Source organism: Sylvia atricapilla, chromosome 9, assembly GCF_009819655.1.
Source record: "Sylvia atricapilla isolate bSylAtr1 chromosome 9, bSylAtr1.pri, whole genome shotgun sequence".
Classification (NCBI taxonomy): Eukaryota; Metazoa; Chordata; class Aves; order Passeriformes; family Sylviidae; genus Sylvia; species Sylvia atricapilla.
The window spans coordinates 14,899,921-14,916,810 of record NC_089148.1 but is presented as its reverse complement, the minus strand read 5'-3'; the positions used below and the strand labels follow the sequence as shown (position 1 = coordinate 14,916,810).

At 43.3% G+C, this 16,890-nt stretch overlaps 1 protein-coding gene across 9 annotated transcripts in view; it reads left to right on the top strand.

The window, feature by feature from the left end:
• The window catches only part of ST3GAL3 (ST3 beta-galactoside alpha-2,3-sialyltransferase 3), a 187,025-nt gene that overhangs the window by 144,931 nt on the left and 25,204 nt on the right, over nucleotides 1-16,890 (top strand). For 8 of the 9 annotated variants that reach the window (XM_066325032.1, XM_066325035.1, XM_066325030.1 and 5 more), the window contains one exon: nucleotides 16,260-16,406. In XM_066325032.1, the coding sequence (XP_066181129.1) occupies nucleotides 16,260-16,406 (147 nt within the window). Of the gene's footprint in view, nucleotides 1-7,000; nucleotides 7,052-16,259; nucleotides 16,407-16,890 lie in introns of those variants that run through there. The other variant, XM_066325038.1, reaches the window with a different exon arrangement.

Below are 16,890 nucleotides of genomic sequence, written 5' to 3'. Positions count from 1 at the left end.
TCAGGATAGAGAAAAGGAAAATGGAAGCATTCTGCTAAAGAACACAACTGCTGTGGAAGTTGACACATTCCTCATAAAAAATGGGCTGTTCTCTACCCTCTGATGTTTCCTTTGTCTGTGACTGTTGATGGCAACTGCTGTGTCCATGGTACAGTCACAGATGGATAATGAGACCTTCTGAACTTCTTCAGGCACCTGGAGCAGCTTTGACCTGCTGGACCAGAGATTCCAGGCCAGGTACTGGGATCCTTGCTCAGTCCTCTCTTGACTAAGTGAAATCAAAAGAGAGCTTATCTGAGAAAGAGTAAATGAAAGGCGAGTGGCTATTTATTGCTGGGTCAGTGGTCAGATAAGCTTGTTCTCCCTGCAGCTGAGAGGGATTTGCTCTGTGTTGTGTTAGTCTTTGGGCAGCACTTGCATACTGAGGAAGGGATAAGTGCTGTATAGAGAGGAGGATTTTCAGGAGATGTTATAAATAAAAAGAATCAGTGTGATGCAGAAGCAGCAGCAGAACAGTGAGGCAGGGGACTTTATGTATTACATACAGTCTGGTCTAACAGCCTCCTGAATATCTGTGTGATGCCTTAGTGCCCTGGGAGACACTGTATCCAGAAACAGGAGCAGGGGAATATGGACCTAAGGAAGGGTAAAAGCTCAACTGCTTTGTATTTCACACTAAACCAAAAATATCTGGAAGCAAGTAAGAACTTTAGAGGAAACATTAATCTAGAAAAAGGGCAGGTTTGGCTAAATGTTCACTGTCAGCAGCAAAACAAAGGTAGTCTCCATCACAGAGCTGTAGCTGAGCTGGCACTCCAGATTGGAATCTTGTAGGAAGATAAAGCATAGTGTATCACCAGAGAATGCAGATCAGCCTTTAAAAAGGGGGAGGGTGAGTGAATATGAGCGATTAAAACACTGGTAAACTGATTTCAGTAATTTGACAAGCGTTAGAACAAACCAAAGGAGAAAATTGTTGCACTGATTGCAGCTAAAAGGAGTATGGGATGAAGAAAGGTGTCATGGTTAGCAGAGGGGAGTATTGCACCATGCTGACCTAATAAGTCAGTGTACAAGTGGAAAGGAAGTGGGTTGGAGTCCCAGAGCCTGCAGTTCCATGAACTCATGGCTGTTGCAGAAGGGTCACAGATGGGAGCTGTTCGTGCATCTGTGGTGACTGGTCTGGCAGTGCTGACTTGGAAGTATTTCTCTAAGAGCCTGTGACACTTCCAAGCAGCCCTTTGCTGATGAAACAACTGCTGCCAGTGCATCCCCAGAGGGGGATTACTCATGGACAGGTACTCAGAACAGTTACACTTTCTCCTGGCCTGTTATTTTGGCCAAGAGACGTAATCTATATATATTGTGATCCACCTCACTGCTTCCCACTGCTTGTACCTTCCTGCATCTGCCTTGGTCTCTCAGTGACAAAAACTTTCTGAATATATCAGCGGAATTGCAGAGGGATGGAGGATTGGTCATATATTGCTATTCTTAAAATAATTGTCAAAAGCTGAAAGTTTCTGTGTTGCATGGAGAGTAGATGCTTCCTGAAACAAACAGGAGTTTACAAGCTCCAGATATACAAAGCAGCCATCCCAGCCTCGTACTGAGGCCAATTCCAGGGTGGTTTCTTGGCTGTCATTAGTAAATTAGAGGGAGCTCTAATTTAGCTCTTGCTTGCTAGGGCTCACATCCCTGAACATCTGGCACATGGCAATAAAGCAGCCAAGTGAGGGCAAAGGTGCCACTAGAAATTGGCAGCTCACAAGCTTCCTGCTCCTGTGGTAATGAGCCTGTGGACGATTCCAGCGGGAATCTCTGCAGCCTTTGCCAGGAAGAGTCACTTGTGCAGAAACTGCCTGCGGCACCTAGAAGTTCTCTTTGATAGTGAAAGTCATAGGAGCAAGTGAGCACCTGCCTGTGAGTGAGGCCAGGCTGGGTCGTCTGTCCCTTGCAGGGACATGTCTCTGACAACTGGCACACAGCAGCGGTGCCCAACAGCCGTCATCCTTCTGCAGTGGGCATGACATGACCCCTGCTCCTGTGTCACAGCATGTGACTGCTGCTTGCAGAGACTTGGTGGATGTGACACTGGCGAAGGTTTTGTTTAACTTTTTATTGGGGAAGTACATTATTATATTAACCCAAGAGCATACTCCTTAGTTGTGGTAAAATGTGTGATATGATACCTTCCTGGCACAATCAATGAGTGTTGCTGTGATGGAGCCAAGGCCGGACTGCTGCCAGCACTTGTGCTGTCTGCTGAGCTTTTGTTTAGGGCTCCTCTTCTTCCATTAGTTAATGGCCCTGTCATGCTGCATGTTTGCTAGGGCAGCCTATGAATGTCACAGCCCTGTAGTTCACTGTTTTCCTGGAATCACTAGATTCCTCAGATAAGAAATAGCCTTACCTCTGGGCTGGTTTACATCCCAAAACAAACCTGAGAAGCCATCATGCTCCTCCTGTCATCTTCAGCAAAACAGTGAGGCTGTGAATCTGTGGTTGCTGTCCCATCCCAAGGAAAGCTTCATTCACATTTTCAGCTTGTTTGGAACTTGAGACCGGCACTTGAACAAGTGGCATCTCTGGGTCTGCACTAGTGAGGGAGAATCTGCTTTTTCCAATGCTGTCCCTTGCCTTTGGTGACAAATAGAGTGGCCACTGCTACTGGCAGATTCACTCCAGAGTTTGCTTTTGAATTGCAAATGTTTCATTCCCCTTTTTTTCTCCAAGGGACTTCTTGCTTTAAATGTCTTCTGTACAGTGGGTCTCATCAGGTTTTAAAGGACTGTGAGAATGACATGTGGGAATATTCTTGAAACAGCATTCTGATTTGGTCGAGATGTAAATCCACTTGTTGTCTTAATGCACTGTGAACTCAAAGCTTGGTTACAGATTTGTAGTGCCTGAAACACAGGTTTCCTGTGCTGAAACACAGCTTCAGCCCATCTGCTTAGAGATGTGCCTGGGTGGGCATTGCCTTGTGTCCTCCTGCTCTCCTTGAACTCAGATGAAACAGAACAAAAGCTGCTCCATCATAAATGAGAAAAGCTTTTGAATTGAGAAGTCAGCTTAAGGGTTATTTCATTTCTTTCACAAATTTGTGTTTTCACCTAAATAGCTATTTATAACTAATCCCTTCAGAAGTATAATTTAGGAAGGCATGGCTGATGAGTAAGGCAGCCAGCCTGCTCAAGTGGCATGATGAGGCTTGCAGTGAGGAAGAGGCAAGAAAGCCTTTTCAGTGGTGGTTGTCCTGTGGTCCTAGCACACGGTTTTTAAACTTCCACTCACAGTGTGGGAGAATTCTAGGAGGAATTGTAGCAGGGAATACTTCACCACATCATCAGGATGGTTCGATGCCTCAGTCAAGGCCACTGAACCATGACTAAATGTTAAAGCACAGAAAATGCTTTGTAAGGAAGTGAAAACATGAGGCAGACTTTTCTGGCTCCTACCAAATCTCTGACTGAGAAGATGAGGTGGGAGAGTCTCTGTGATGCATTCTGTAGAGAATATTCCATATTCCTTTGCCAGAGAGTAGCTATAAGTAAGCTTGTCTTTCTGGTATGATGGTTTTGATATCATTGTTTGGGGTTTTTTAGGTTTTGATCTCTATAGCTGTGTAGAAAGCTAGTCCATACTGCCTGAGGGATTGTGCTGCCATAGTCAGGAGCTGTTTCACCATTGCAGTGCATTAGTGGGAATCGGCCAAGGAAACCAGGGAAGAAAAAATTCATTTTGCATATAAAATAAAAATCCTTCTCTGTAAGTGGTCTTGGAGATCAGAGCAATTTCCAGAAGATTTAAAGGAGAATTATGAGAGAAGGTAAGTGAGTTTTTTCCAGTCATGGTTTGAAGAAAGGCTGGGAAAATATGTAGATATGCTATATAAAATGTTGTCCCTGTTGATCAAGAGAGGGAGAAAAGTTTAGTTGTGTATTTTGTGATTTTTTTAACAAGCTTTCAGATAGCACTGTAGTGAGGACCATCCAGTAGGCAAATGACCCAGTTTGCAACATGGGCCTTGGGGGAGACTTCCTGGCCAGATTCCCAATGGAAGGTTGTTGGTATGGAAAGTGCAGGCTGGAGCTTGCCCTTCATACATACCTGCATGCAACAGCATAATGAGATTAGGCAGGTCACTACATAGCTGAGGGCTGCTCCCACCCAGGCATGCACAGTGTGTCTGTAAGTGCACTGTCAAGCATCAGCTGGTTGCAGGGGCTGCTCTGGTGCCTTTGCAATGTGCCTTCATAACATTTAATATTGCCAGGTGAATGTGTCCTGGACAATAAAATTTGTCCACCTGGATTGGGTAGCCATTAATATCTGCAAGTCTGTAACCATTCACCTAAGCTCATGGGGCATGTGAAGAAAATAAAAATTAGCCATGACCACACTATTTCCTGGATGAAAAAAATCCAGGTATCAAAAGTTTGCGAAGTATCTATACTTGTAGGAATGACATAATTTTAGACAGTTTCTCTTTAAAATGAAAATAAAAATTGTTGGCGTGTCTGCCCTTCTAGTCTTTCCCACACCATGCGTGGGTTTTGTCCTTTTATTTTTGTCCCTTGCTTTGCTTGCTGTTACCTAACACCAGTCATCTTTGCCCTATACTTTTATTAATGGAGGAGAAGCATTTAGCCATGCTAGGCATCAGCAGTCCTTAAAGAACCTTTATCCCACATCTGCCAAGACAGCATCATCTTCATTTCTGGCACAATAATCCCAGCTGTAACATGAAAACCAGAGAGCTCCAGTGAGATTTTTATTGCTTTAGTTTCTATTCCTGTACATCATTCCTAAATGAAGAGACCCAAACAGGATTTGCCTCTGAAAAGACTGTATCATTGCCCTAGTAGGACATCCTTTCTGGGATTGCCTCCCCATCCTGCTTTATCCTGAGACAATCTCTTCCTAATATTGTCACCATCTAATTTCTTCTCATGTCAGTTGCCATCCAGCTGACAGATGCTGCTCTCATCTAGATACTTGATCACTCCTTCCTTCTCAACCAAGTCAGAAAAGATGGGCAATTTAGAGTTGCAGTTTTTCCACACCTCGAAAAGTCAATGCGAGGGCCAGCTGAAGAGCTAGTGCAGATGTCTTAAAAAAGCACCAGGAGGGTGCTCATGTTGCACTCACTGTTTGGCAGGCTCTGGCAATATTCAGACACCAGTATTATGCAAATCCAGGTAGGTGCATTTCAAGGTCATAGTGCATGTAAACTCAGGTTGCCTGCCTTGATTGGAATATCTGAGCCATCGTAAAGAAAGTAATTCCAAATCTGACGCTGAACTTAATGAAACACACAATTCCGTAAACAGCAGCACTAACAAAATTCCCTGATTGCCTGTGGATTTATGTCCTGATCCTTTCACACCACAGTGCTCTCAGACATCCCCCAACTTTCCCACTGCTTGCATGGCCTCACCTCCACCTGGCCTCCCCAGCAGCAAGGTGTGTCTCTCCCACCCAGCCATACCCGTGCAGCCCCTGCCTGCTGAGGGTATTGCATGGCCCACATGTGCAGCAGACGTTCCTCCATATGGTGGATCCAGCACATGGAAAAAGTGCCAGGACATCACCAACAGGGAAACTGAAACGTCACCCAGAGGGTAGCGGCTATTTGTGCAACTGTTAGTAGAATAAAGATGTTCTGTGTTAACACTTCAGTAAAGAACTACAGGAATCATTTGAAGTCTGCAAAGCTTCCCTTAGTCTGAGAGATTTGAGTTCAATTTATTTAGTTACGGTGTTCAATTTATTTAGCTTATGCATGAGATTTTGAGCGGATTTACTTGTACTCACTCTCTACCTTGAGGGAACATTTTTTCTCACTAGACTTTTTAATTTTGTAGGAAGAAGTGTATCTGAAGCTAGGCAAACGACCAAAAATGGCAGCACATTTATATCAATATAAGTATTTTTGCTACATCTGCCCTACAGGCTTGATGAATTTGCTCTTGATGTCTTGAAATCAAAACTGGATGACTTGGTCAAGTTCCACTCAAACAGTGTGAGAGTAAAGGACTGGAAGGAGGAGTTGCTGATGGAGGAGCACTGCTCCCTGCTATGCAGGATGTGCAGAAAGATGTCAGCAGGATTTCTCTCAGCCTCTCAAGCCATGCTGAGAAGAAATAACAGAATGTGGTGGCTAGAAGCTCAACGAGATAAAATCAGTCTGAACACACATAATTTCCTAGAAATCTGTCCTTAAAATTCTCAAATGACATACTCACAGAGGGGAGCACTGACTGCTGATATCTTTTTTCTGTAATGCAGACTTAATCCAGTATCTGGGAAAATTCTATGTCCTGGGAGTACAAAGGACAGGGCTTCACTCTCGTGTTGCCTTTGCACCCTCCACAGAGTTCTGTGACTCTGGGACCTCCTGTCCTCACTCTCTGTGACCCATTTGTTGACAATGGGGCGTGGGGTAACAAACCAGTAATACACCTGACAGCTTGTCATGCAAGTAAGTTATTTGCTATATCCAGTTGTCTGCAAAGGTCACAGCAATTTTTTTTCTTCTTGGGGTACAATTAGCCAGATCTGTTTCTGCATCCAGAGGGAGAAGGCTTTCTGGAGTCTCTGAGGTGAGCAACCTCCAGCATAACAAAATTCCCCAGAAGAGCTTTTTGGAAAGCATTGCAACACCACAGGATGCTGTAAGTTCACCGGTGTGGGGTATGAAGACTCAGAGAGGAGGGGAAAAACACTAATTTGATTTTGTAAATAAAATCACATGCTTTCTGTCAGTGGCTGAAAAGAGACTCCCCTTTCACAGCTCCAGGAATTTTGCTATCTGCATTTTTATTTAAAGTGAGGCGGGGGGAGAAAGTCTGAACAGTAAATATTTATCCAAGATGTGTGGTTGTTACTATGATCCAGTCTTCAGTCATTTTGAATGGTGTCATGATGACAGATGTTAATTCAGAAAGGAATAGATTGGACGATTTATGCCTGAAACACATGTGTTCCTTGGCAGGCTCCATGGATTACTTGCATAGTTAGAGCAGTGTGAGCAATTTGTAACATTTTCTCTGCCTCGAAGCACCGAGGGCTCCAGGACAGGGGGTTGACCTATATCTTCAGTCTGCTATAATAAACACTGAGGTAACTAAACTCCCCTTGTGCTTTTATCTTCCTAAATTTATCTCTCCCCCTGTGCTCTGGCTGTGTGTGATGCTTCTGGTTCTACCCAAGAGGAATGGCAGCTTCTTTCTGCAGGAGAGAAGGATGCTCCTGTGTGTGAGCTGAGCATCCCTGACCTCCTTCCTCTCCTGACTGAGCAACACCTCTACCTCAACACTCACAGTTAGTTAATGCAGACACTTGTCCTGACAACAGAAGTGAAAATAGACCAAGCCATATGAAGGCAGTAAGCAAGAGGGATTCAGGAAAGACTTTTTTTTTTGGTAGTATTTCTATTCTTGCGGTTGTGATTTTATGCCATGTGTCTGAGGGTGTTTCTTCTCTGCCTAATTAAGATAGATTTTTTAAACTGTTAGTGTCTTAATTTTTATTTATTTATTTAGTCAGAGGCATAAAATTGGAGAAAAATGGCCAAACTGTTGGGTACACAAGAGCTTGGTAGGTCTACTTTAAAGTTTTTCTCATCTTGACCCTTGCTTGTATTCTTACCATTTTTGATTAAATGAACTTTGCCCACAACTGACAAGGACAGAAAATATGGAGCCTGGCCCAAGCAGTCAGCACTTCTGCTATTTGGAGAAAAACCCTTTAAATGTAAATGTTCTGTTTAGATTACGGTTTATTTAAATTCTAATCTCTTAAGAATATTAAATAATCTTACTTAAAAACTCTTCTTTTGTAAAACACCAATTATTAATGCAAGTCTAGAAAACAAAGTAGGGCAGGAGCTTCCTGGCATCTTCCCAGTTTCTTGTTATTTTGACCTTTCTGCCTTCTTCTCTTAGAGGACGCTGAATAATTTGTATATATTCTATATGAACACTCAGTGAATATACAAATGATTTGGCTTCACATTTCAGCAAAGATGCCAAAATAGGGGAAGACAGATTTTCTGTGTACTCTTGCTGTAAAAACAATGTAAAAAATTCCCTGGAGTCTCACTTTCAGATAACTTCAGAAAGTAGTGAGGGTTTTTAGGCCATAATTCTTCCTGTGGTGATCCTTTAGCTTTTTTTTTTTGTTGTCATGTTCCAAGCATTTAGTCTAAATATGTGTTGCTTAATGAGTTGCTGTTTGTATTCACACTCATGAACCAGTTCAGCTCCCCAGAAAAGACTTTGCTGATGGATGTCCTCAGACGCCCTGGGATGCCCTTGTGCTTTGTCATCCAAGCCTGCAAAGATTGCTTTTTAAATTTTGTTTCAATTTTTTTTTTTCTTCTGAGCAGGCATATGGTTGTAAGTGGAGCAGGTAGCTGAGCTTGTAGTTGGGATCACTTCATATTTTCTTTTATAAGCAATGGGGAAAATGCTTTATCATTTTATTGCACTGGCATCTTTGAGCTGATGTTTTCCATGCCACATGTTTGTCTCAGCTGGAGAGTTCGGCTGAAATAACTCAGCTGTCTCAAGATGAGGCTACTGAAAATGCACAGTTGTATCCCTGTTTAAAAAAAAAAAAAAAAAAAGCCTCCCACTCTATTTTGGTGAGGTTGTCCCATTGTTCAGCCTGGTGTGGCTCCTGCTGTTCTGTGAAATCCCTGGGCTGGGTCTGATGTTCCATGGGGGCTGTTAGATGCTGTCAGTGCTGGGCACAGCCAGTCCTACTGTGGCTCCCCTGTGCTGCCTGTCCGGTGTCCTCCTAGTTAGTTGGGATGCAATATCTCACGGAACGTAAAAAACAAGTAGGATTTTCTCATCAGTTACTTCTCCACAAAGAGTTTGGGGCAAGGGCAACAGACTAGGGAGCAGGGAATATCTCCTGGACTCTGAGGAGCCCCTTTTCCTCCTCCCAGCCATCTGGGCAATGTGAAGGAGCAGTAGCCTGGTCTGGGACGTGACAAGAGCAGGAGTGATGGGGACAGCAGAGAAAGGAAGGGTTTATAACTGGCAGGAAATTCCTAAAGCACTGGCACTTTAAGACTTTTAAAAGTGCTGTATGATTATAGAAATCAAGCTGCCAAAAGTTAAAAAAAGCAAAAAAATAACATTGCATTTTCAATGTTAATTCAGTTCTCCTGTGCAGATGTTATCCTTAATTACATAATTATATCCTGGCTTGCTTAGAACACAGCTGTCTATCTAGTGGAGAGGGAAGACTGAGATTTGGACTAATTTCTGTAATGTTAGACATTCAGCCTTGTGTGAGTAGTTGTGGGAGCTGTAGAACACGTGGATAGCAGAGAGGAAATGCAAGGAGGAAGAATGGTCTCCTGGTTACAGACACTGAGGGTTCCTCTTGAGGAGATGTTAGACACACAAAGTATTGCAGAGATGCTCGAAATGTGACAGTATGGTTTGTAAAACACTTAGATACATGGTGATATAAGAAGAATCTTGTGGGAAGATTGGAAAGTCAGTGTTCTCGACAGCAATCCTGAGCTGAAATTGCAAGACAGTCCTACTTCAGCAATTACTAACACATGACCCTTTCAGCCCTGGTATCCTTTTAATAGATGTTACATGAGTATGACATTTCATAAACTATGTCATAAAAATAATAACAAAGTAAAGAAGCTGGTCCTTTATGGGAATATAACACCTTGTATATAATGATTATATAGGGCCTATTTTTTAGGATTTTTCTGAAACTCTACTGCTTTCAATATTTTCTCACTGGAAGGATAATTATTCACAGACAAAAAAACCACAAAGCAAACCTAAGTTATCTAAATCCATTCCTTTGACTAAAACTTCCATCTCTCTTAAGACATTTCAGAACAGGAATATTTCTTCAAATTTTGGCTCAAAATCCAGCTTACATTTTGAACAAAAGAGTCTGTAGGACAGTCTATCCATCACCCTGTTTGCACATAGAAGACACGTCTACTGACACACCGTATGTGAGCCATCATTTATGCTTCAACTTGTGAAACAGCATTCATCAGAAAAATCTTCAGTTTTTCTGCAGCTCCTCTGACAGTTTCCAAGTTCTGTTTTCTTCACAGGACAATCTCTTTTTTGATGGCATTTTGTTATCTTACAACTGTGAACTACATTTTGCTCTCAGTTACATGGATAAAACCATGAGAATACTTTTTTTTTAAGAGGAATTCCTTTTCATTTACAACATGTCATAAAAATAGCTTTGCTCTCCTGACTCCTTAGAGCTGGTCTCGGCATTATGCTGTTTAATCCTGTGAATCAGAAGACAGCAGCTTGTATTAGACCAGCCACAAAGGAGGCCCACGTGTCTGTATTTGGGTTAGCTGTAGCACTCAGTTATGTGGGCCAAATGAAGCTGGAAATTCAGTAGGCCTATTTGAATATGTTATCTGTTTATTCATGATATTCGTTTGCAGGTAAACTGGGCAGAAACTTCCTGACATCCATGGCAATGAGCACATTGCTGAGTTACAGCAAATTGATGTGTGACACACCAGTGCCACCCTCATGTCCCAGGTGGATTTTGTCACCACTGAAGTTGTTGCTTTCTGAGCCAATATCTCTGCACAAGACAGCTTCCAGTTTCATGTGTAGCCAGGGTGCTGTGTAAGTGACACATCTGGCACAATGTTTAAAGTTTGCAGCTGCTGCTTGGAATAAGTTTCCTTTCTCTTGTGGTTTTTGACTTGGTTATCAAGCCTAAAGAAACTTATCTCTAGCCAATGTAGTGAATTATTAGCTCAGCTCTGTCAACGAAGGAGAAAATACTGTTGTTTTAAAGAGAAAAAAAAACTCTAGTAGTGCCATATATTGAGGTGCTTTTGTCTCCATCATGTTTTGCTGCCCTTTGTTTGCTAGGTATAAAATATATTTGGGTTTCACACAGAGAAACATCAGTAAAAACTAAATTTGTGGGCTTTATAACCTGTCAGGAATTCTTTAGTGCTGTGAGGTAGTGGGCAGGTGGGGCATAATCACAGGGGAACGGCCTGGGAAATTACAGCCAGTTGATTTTATACTCGGTCAGGGGGAGGGTGCCTCATGAAAAGAAACAAAACTGGTAAAAAATCAGAAGTATCATGCTGTTGGGTAGTCCAAGAGCTGCATGCATCTCTTTTGACAGCAGAACAAAGAGAAGATGAGGGAAAGGCTTGAGCAATGCTCCTACTTAAGGCAGAGTAAGAGGTTTACAGCGGGGCAGATAAGAGTGGAACTAGTCTCTAGAGCATTTCTAGGCTCTAGAAACTGAAGATAGGTCCATTCAGAATGAATTCAGGCCGTCAGAGCCATGTGCAGAGGATGGTGAGGGGTTCTCCATAGCTTTTAGAAAGTTGGGTAAATATGCTTGAAGTGTGGGCTAGTGGGTCTAGCAATTGACCATTAACCCAGACTGCAGGCTCTCAGCACCTCTGTTCTTGTTGCTAAAAATTCCTTGTTGCTTTGATAATCAGTGCAAATGATGCAACTTCATTTATATTACCACTTGCAGAAGAGCGTTTTCTACGCCTCTGTGTCTACTTGACCGCTGAGAAATGCAGCATTGGCTGATAAGATGGTCATTTTCTAGTGGAAACACACCTTCCATGTCTAATCCAGTCATGCCTGAGCAGAAATCTTTCAATAGCCTCTGCAGATGGATTGCAGTGGTTTTGCTGTACCTTATTTGTGTGACAGTGAGAGCTTGTGGCTGACGGGTAGAGAATAAACCACATTCCAGCCTTGGTGGGGGCAGAGATTCCAATTAATAATGTGTTCACAGGCACGGTGAAGTCTTGTGACTGGTGCATCATCCCTTGACATTTTTTTTGCCTCATGTCTTTCTTCCTCTCCATTTCTGGTGTTAGCAGAGTTTGAAAGAGTAATCTCTATTTACCATAGGCTCCCTCTCCAGTCTCTTCATTTGGTTGCTCCACAACAAACTATTGCATACCCAGACTTGATGTTCCATGTAGCTGACCTTTGCAATCTTCCTGTCCCCTTCCCATCAGAGCTAGAAGTCTCAATGAGCTATGCTGTTTGCACTCCTAAATCCAGTACTGTCACAGAGGCACGAAAGAACCAGCATCTGTATCATCAGGATGCAATGGCACTACCTCTCGTTTTGCTCAGTATATTAGAAAGGGTGTTATTGTGGGAGACTCAGGCTGCTTCTAGCAGTTTGTATTTTCCACAGAGGTGCTTCTTGACTAAGGCTCTGAGTTTCCATGTTTTATTTTAGCAAGTGTTGTGATTTGCCTTGGTAAATCTAAGAACAGGAGATGGAAAACTGAATAGAGACAAAAAATAGTTTACAACTGGCTGTGCCTATTAGCCTTCAGTATTCAGCAGATGGACAGAATGAAAGATTGCAGCTGGATTGTCTTGTCCCTGGAGCTATCTGGTGACCCCTGCCATTTTTTATCCCTTCCTCCTAATCTCCTGTCTTTGGTTTGTCATGTCTGTACCAGTTTATTCCTGGAGTGATGTCTATAGAGATGGTGTCTCTTTCTGCCTCTTGCTGGATAAGAACTGTACAAGAGACTGGCTTGAAAGCCCTGGCCTATCTAAATTCTTCTGTACTTTTAAAATACTTTCATCTAAAGCCTTTAGTGATGTCCTTTGCAGTTATACAATTTTGAAACCACTTCAGGATTGCTTAAAAACGCCATGGCCCTCACAGACTTGTTCTTCAGTCACATGCTCCTGTCTGCCTCTCTGGGATGCTCCTTTCTTTATGCTTGTATCATATAAGCTTCTTTTGGCAGCCTTTGGCACTGTGAATACCGTTCTGTGACTGGGACTCTGGGTGCACAGTAAAACCAACAAGTAATAACACTGGAAGTTTAACACAAGGATACACAATTTCCAGCCTGGACCACCTGGTTTCCACCTCGGTACCAGGAGGTGATGAGGCTCTGCAGGAACATTGCCTAAGCAGTTTTCAGACTCATTTTCTGACTGTTTATCATTGTGCTGATCAGGACAGGAGTTATTTCATTGTGCCAAGCCCACCCTTCAGCACTGCAGCGGACAACAGGGGATGCCTCAGCCTCCAGCTGCGAGTCTGAGCTCCCGAATCCGGCAGGAAAAGCGTGCCCTCCGTCCTCATGCCTGCCGCTCCTCGGGTCTCCTCCCGGCCAGAACAAGGGACAGCGTTCCCCGACGGGCAGTAATTGCTTTGGAAACCTCTCTGAACCTCTGGCTCCGATGATGCCGAGCGCGCAGCCCGGGCGCGGCGCGGCGGTGGCGCGGAGCCTCGGGCGGGGCTGATGCTGCGCTCCGGAGCGAGCCGCCGGCCCGCTGCACAGCGAAACCACGGAGCCCAGCGCTACGGGCCTGGAGAGCCCGACCGCAGGGCTGGGCTTGCCGTGATTAGGAGCCAGGAAAAGCAGGTTTTGGTTCTTTAGCGCTGCGCTGGGCTTTGCCCGCTGTATAGGTGGAAGTGAGAGCTGCCTGCTGAGACTCCGCCGTCCTCCCTACGATTGTTTTAGAAACTACAGCGGGAAAACGCTCCAAAATGAAAGACTACCTCAGTTGGCCCTCAAACTATTGTCAGAGGAACTGCCCAGAGAGGTTACAGGGAAGAACACACAGCAAATAGAAATTAAACAGAATGGGGAAGCCAGAGCAATTTCATAGCAGTGTGATAGCTGAGGGAAATGCTTAGGGAAATAGTCAGGAAGAACAACAGGAGAAACATAGAAGGGAGTAAAGCAGACTGCTTGTATTTCCAGCTGGAGATAGGTACCCACGTTTATTTTGCACTGGCATTGAACTAGCTGAGAGGAGCCCAGGTGTGGTCCTCGTGGTTCACACATTGCTGTGAAAATGGACAGTGGTGGTATGTGTGGTTATTTCTCTCTGAACAGCTCCAGCAGCAGCAAGGAATGAAACTCTCAAATGTTTATAACCTTTCTTCTTTTCCTTTATTTTTTTTTTCTATTTTATGTTTTGTGTGTAATGTAAAATCCATGTAAAACCTACTTAAATCCCAGAATTTATGTAGACTCTCCTATGGAGGGTAAGTCCAAACAAAAGGCACCTTCTGTCCACTTTAAATAGCTCACAGACTTTGGTTTGAATTGTTCACAAAATTTGCCATATTTAGAGTTGTATGTGAAATCGTAATTGAACTTATAAATTTATTTTAGTTTCAAGGTCACACAGTATTTTTCCAGGGTGTGCCTGCTTAAGCCCATGATAAGATGTTTTCACTGAATGAGTAGCTGTTCAAGATTTTTGTTTATCATCTTCATTTTTGTGAGACCTGGAGCATGCTTAATGCTAGTGGAGTCTGCAACTTTCTCCCCCTCCTCCTTTCCTGGAGCTGAAAGACCTCTACTTTACATGTGCCCTTAGGAAATTCCAAAGGTTTAATATTTATCCAATTTTTAATGAATTTTCACAAGGAGGCAAAACCTGGCTGGCATACCAAATCCCTCAAATCCCTTGGTCAAATGGATGCTGGACTTTATTAATATTTGTAAAGTTTTTTCCGTTTTTTTTTTAAATGCTGGGATCATTCAGTGGCTGAAAACGTCTTATAATGGAAAGTGTTAGACTACTTTGACACCAGGCATTCTTTCTAATTCTATTATGATGAAAGAACAGGAGTGATAATTAAGATTTTTTTCCATTTAGTGTCCCAAGGGTATTTGGCCATAGTTGAAATGTGAACTTAAACCCATGGGATGCTTGCCCTGGTTGTCAAAAGTGTATTGTGCTTGGGCAGTTTTGAGGGGGCATGGATAGCAATGGGATTTGGCTTTCCCAGAGCGTTGGTTTGGATGACGGTGTGCACCCTCCTCGGGTTTGTTCTGTTAATGCCTTTTGTAGCACGAGCCATCTGCCAAAGTTTCAATTTCAGGATATGAAATTCAGCAGCTAAAGATATCCATGGGATTGTTCCATAAAAACACTCTGTAAGGTGTTTAGCAGCAAGTGGTGTGAGAGTTCCCAGGAGTGAACACTGTACAAGGAGCGTGTGAAATGCAGCAGGCATTGGCTGAGGCAGAATTCCAGTCTGTAATTACAGGAGTGATCACTACTGGGCAGAGGAAGCTCCTGAGGATTTTGCACTGGATAATAACATTTTCATCAGTGCCTTGAGAGCAGCTGTAAAGTCACTGCTAAGCTGCAAGCAACTCAAAACTGGTGTATATAATGAATTCCAGAGTGTGTCCTTTTTATTTAGTGTAGTGTCTGTTTCTTGTCATGGAGGTCTCAGGGAAGATGGCTCAGTGCTTCAAGAGGAGGTGTTCAATCAGATTATCCTGCCCAAGATGCTGGTCAGCAGATTAAAATTCCTTCCATCCTCCCTGTGCCTTGCTCTGAATTACCTCAAACAGAAACATTGGAACACAATTGCTCCCTGAGTCCTGTGAACACAGAGCCTCTGGTTATTTTGGGAGCACTCTGTGCTATACCTGCTGACACCTGGAAAGGTGACAATGATGGGAAGCAATGATGCAAAGCCATCAGTGAGCAAGGATGGGAAGCCATGTGGCAGAGTGGCACAATCCCCTCCCCAGGCAAGGCTGTCTAGGAGTGCAACACATATCAAGGCCACTGTTCTTCCACGTTTGCTGAGTAAAAACTTGAATTGAGTAAAAATAATAGACATACTTCATTGTTTCTTCCCTTGTACCATGAACATTCATGACTGTTCACAAGACAAGATGATACCTCTATAAGCTTACAGCTTAATTCACCTAAAACCTGACAGGGGAGGACAAATCTAGAATAAAGTGGGAAGCTTGTAGCTCACATTGCAAGTAGGGCTGTACAGTCATTTTCATCTCTTTGAATGTTCTTAAAAGCATTTGCTATCCAGTGGTGTATCTCCTTGGAGGCAGGTGGGAGTGATCATAGGATGTGCTGGAATGTTTAATTCATGGATGAAACCAGCTGAAGTTGCCAATAAGAGGGAAAAGATGGCACTGAGAGGGGGTAATTCATACTGATGCCCTGGCCTGTCTGTCTTCCTCGCTGTTACTATCCAGACTGGCTGAACTACATCAGTCCATGCTGATGCCAGCTCTCCAAGAGACATAAGTCCCCTACAATGTTATACTGCTGCCCTGTGGCAGTGAGCAGAGACAATGGGAACTGCTGCAGTAGTGCATTTTAATATTTTTTAAAATAAAATAATAGAAATCTGCTTTATTTTGTATATGATTCTGTTTGTTGTTTTATCTTTTTTTTTTTTCTTTTTATTTTTGTTACTAGAGTGCCTCTGATGGCTTTTGGAAGTCAGTGGCAACCCGTGTCCCAAGGGAACCTCACGAGATTCGTATCCTGAATCCCTACTTCATCCAGGAGGCAGCTTTCAGCTTCATTGGACTGCCTTTCAACAACGGCCTGATGGGCAGAGGGGTAGGTATAAAGCAAAGGAAGGATGTGAGACCAAGCAGCAGAGGAGGCTTACACTGTTCTTATTTTTCCTTTGGGCCTCCACTGTGGGACCTTGAAAGGGAGGGACTTTGTTACAGTGACAACTCTCAGACTCCTTCAGGCCCAGGCAAGAACCTTCCTGATCCAAGGATTTTGGGTGGGTCATCAACACCTTAGCAGTGCCTTGAAAGACACTGTGAAGTTGCATCCCAGGCTTATAGTAGAAGAGGGTAAAGGTTTGCTTTATGATGCCTTTGGCAAGAAATTCTGGTCTTATCCCAACAAGTTTTACATGTAAAAGCTCACAAAAGAAAACAATGTCAACCACAGTTTCAGCTCATATTTATTAGCAAAATTCCTTAATGGTCATTCTGGTATCTCTCACCCTCAGTGCAACTTTTTGGAGTGTTAGTGTGGGGGTAGGTGGTGACTTGGATTTTCTGGATTATCTCACATTGCAACACTC